This window comes from Myiozetetes cayanensis, unplaced genomic scaffold (genome assembly GCF_022539395.1).
Source record: "Myiozetetes cayanensis isolate MyiCay16 unplaced genomic scaffold, myiCay2020 scf2-11, whole genome shotgun sequence".
NCBI lineage: Eukaryota > Metazoa > Chordata > Aves > Passeriformes > Tyrannidae > Myiozetetes > Myiozetetes cayanensis.
In genome coordinates, this window is record NW_026087411.1 from 22,087,911 (window position 1) to 22,089,820 (window position 1,910).

The following is a 1,910-nucleotide window of genomic DNA, read 5'->3' on the forward strand; positions in this document are numbered from 1 at the left end:
AAATCCCTCGTGGGAGGAGCCACCAATCGCTCCCAGGTTTTAGCGCTCAATTCCCTGCCCTCCTGAACTCAACTTACCGTCTCTATTTTCTTCAGTAAGACCTCAAAAAGCACAAGAACTAGCCAAAAAAGTGTGTGTGTGGGGGAGAGGACGACGAGTTAGTGGGCTCAGTGCCCGGGAAGTGCCCTATCGATAGCCGACCTGTGCGACGCTGGTTTATGTGAGCAGAGGAAGCAAAATTCCTGCCGCGGGGTCCCTACCTGAAAAGCACCGGGGGCAGGGGAGGACACGGCTAAAGGGCAGAGGGCGCGGGGAAGGGGCCAAGCCTGGGCAGGCGGTACCGGCAGCGGCACCTGCAGCCGGAGGGCAAGGAAGGAGGGCGGGCTCGTACCTTTGAGCTGGGGCAGCGGCGAGAGCTCCACGGGGCTGCCCTGGGTGCGGAACTGCGAGGAGCCCTGCGAGCGCTTCTGCCTCTGCGCCTTGCGCACCGATTTCCGTGTGAAGCCATCCACCTTCTCCGCCGCAGAGATGGCCGCCGACATGGCTGGGCGGCGGGGCGGCTCTCCACGAGCATATATTAGACCGGAGGAGAAGCGGGCGGGCAAAAAAGAAAGGGGTTTAAATCAAAAGCAAAACAAACAAACGAACAAAAAAAAAATCACCACCAGAAAAAAAAAAAAAAAAACAAAAAAAAAAAACCACGAAGTCTTGGCTGCCCTCACACACCGCGCCGACGAGGAGAGGAGAGGCGAGGAGCGGGCTCTGCCGGGCGCTGGGGAGGCTCCCGGGTGGCTCCTCAGTTCCTGCTTCCCTCGCCGTTTCCTCCCCGCGCGGAGCCGGTGGGGGAGCGGAAGGGGGAAAAGAGGAGGAGGAGGAAAGGGAAAACAAACAAACAAATCCGAAGACAACTTTGCCCGGTGGGGCGGGGGCGGGCGGGCGCCAAACTTTCCCGCCTGGGGTCCCGCTTCTCCTCAGGACAGGCGCGGCGCCACCAGCCGCGGGACGGGCTCGGCGGCGCCGCTGCCCCGCTCCCGCCTCGTTCGCTCCGCGTCCCCTGCAGCCGAGCCCGCTGTCATCGGCCGGACTCTTCCCCGGGCTTCAGCCGCTCGCCTCCACACGCCCCTTCTTCTCCCCCTTCAGTCGCCGCCGGGCGCTCCCCGCGCCTCCGCCGTCATCCCGCCCTATCCCGGGCCGCCGCCTGAGCCCCGGAGCCGCCGGGCAGCGGCCGCGCAACTTGGCGAAGCGAGCGGAGTTGAGCGGAGGGAGGGAAGGGGGGCGAGGCCAGGGCGAGAGAAGCGGCCGCGGCTGGTGGCGCTGGGTGATTGACGGTGCCAAACAGCCAATGAGAGAAGAGTCCCGCGGAACGCCCCCTCCCCCTCGGCGGGGGCTCGGGGAGGACGCGGGAGCCGGGGCGAGCGGCGGTGACAGCGTGATTGACAGGCGGCTCGGCCAACCGAAAGGCGGAGGGGCGGGGTGGGCGGGGCTCTCCCGGCGCAGGGAAGGGGAAGGGGAAGGGTCGGGATGGGAGGCGGGGCGGGTGCCGGCCAATCCCGCGGGCGGGACGGGGAAGCGGAGCTCATTGATCCGCGGCGCTCGCGGCCGGTGAAGGCATCATCGCCCTGTGGAGTCCGACCCCGGGGATGGAGCGGCAGTCGCGCGCGCCGGGAGTCGCGGCGGGGCGCGGATGCGTTTCATGCCATCTTCCAAGTGCTTCCGACTTCGTTTGGGTTTTTTTCCCCCCCACCCTCCCGACACCTCATCGCTTTAGGTCTGCCTTACACCTCCGCGTGAATTTGGCTCTCCGAAGATCGGTGCTAACGCGGTGCTGGCTCTCTCTCGCCGCGCCGCCGTCTGGTTTTGCAGGCTGGAGGCACAGAGTTGCCTGGAACGAGCACGTGCTGAACTCCCAA

General features: G+C 65.8%; 1 protein-coding gene across 1 annotated transcript in view; it reads right to left on the reverse strand.

The window, feature by feature from the left end:
* The window catches only part of PPP2R5A (protein phosphatase 2 regulatory subunit B'alpha), a 46,919-nt gene extending 45,710 nt beyond the window's left edge, over positions 1–1,209 (reverse strand). The window contains exon 1 of the mRNA XM_050316120.1: positions 392–1,209. Coding sequence (XP_050172077.1) covers positions 392–542 — 151 coding nt within the window. The 5' untranslated portion in view covers positions 543–1,209. The remainder of the gene's footprint in view (positions 1–391) is intronic.
* Positions 1,210–1,910: the final 701 nt, after the last annotated feature.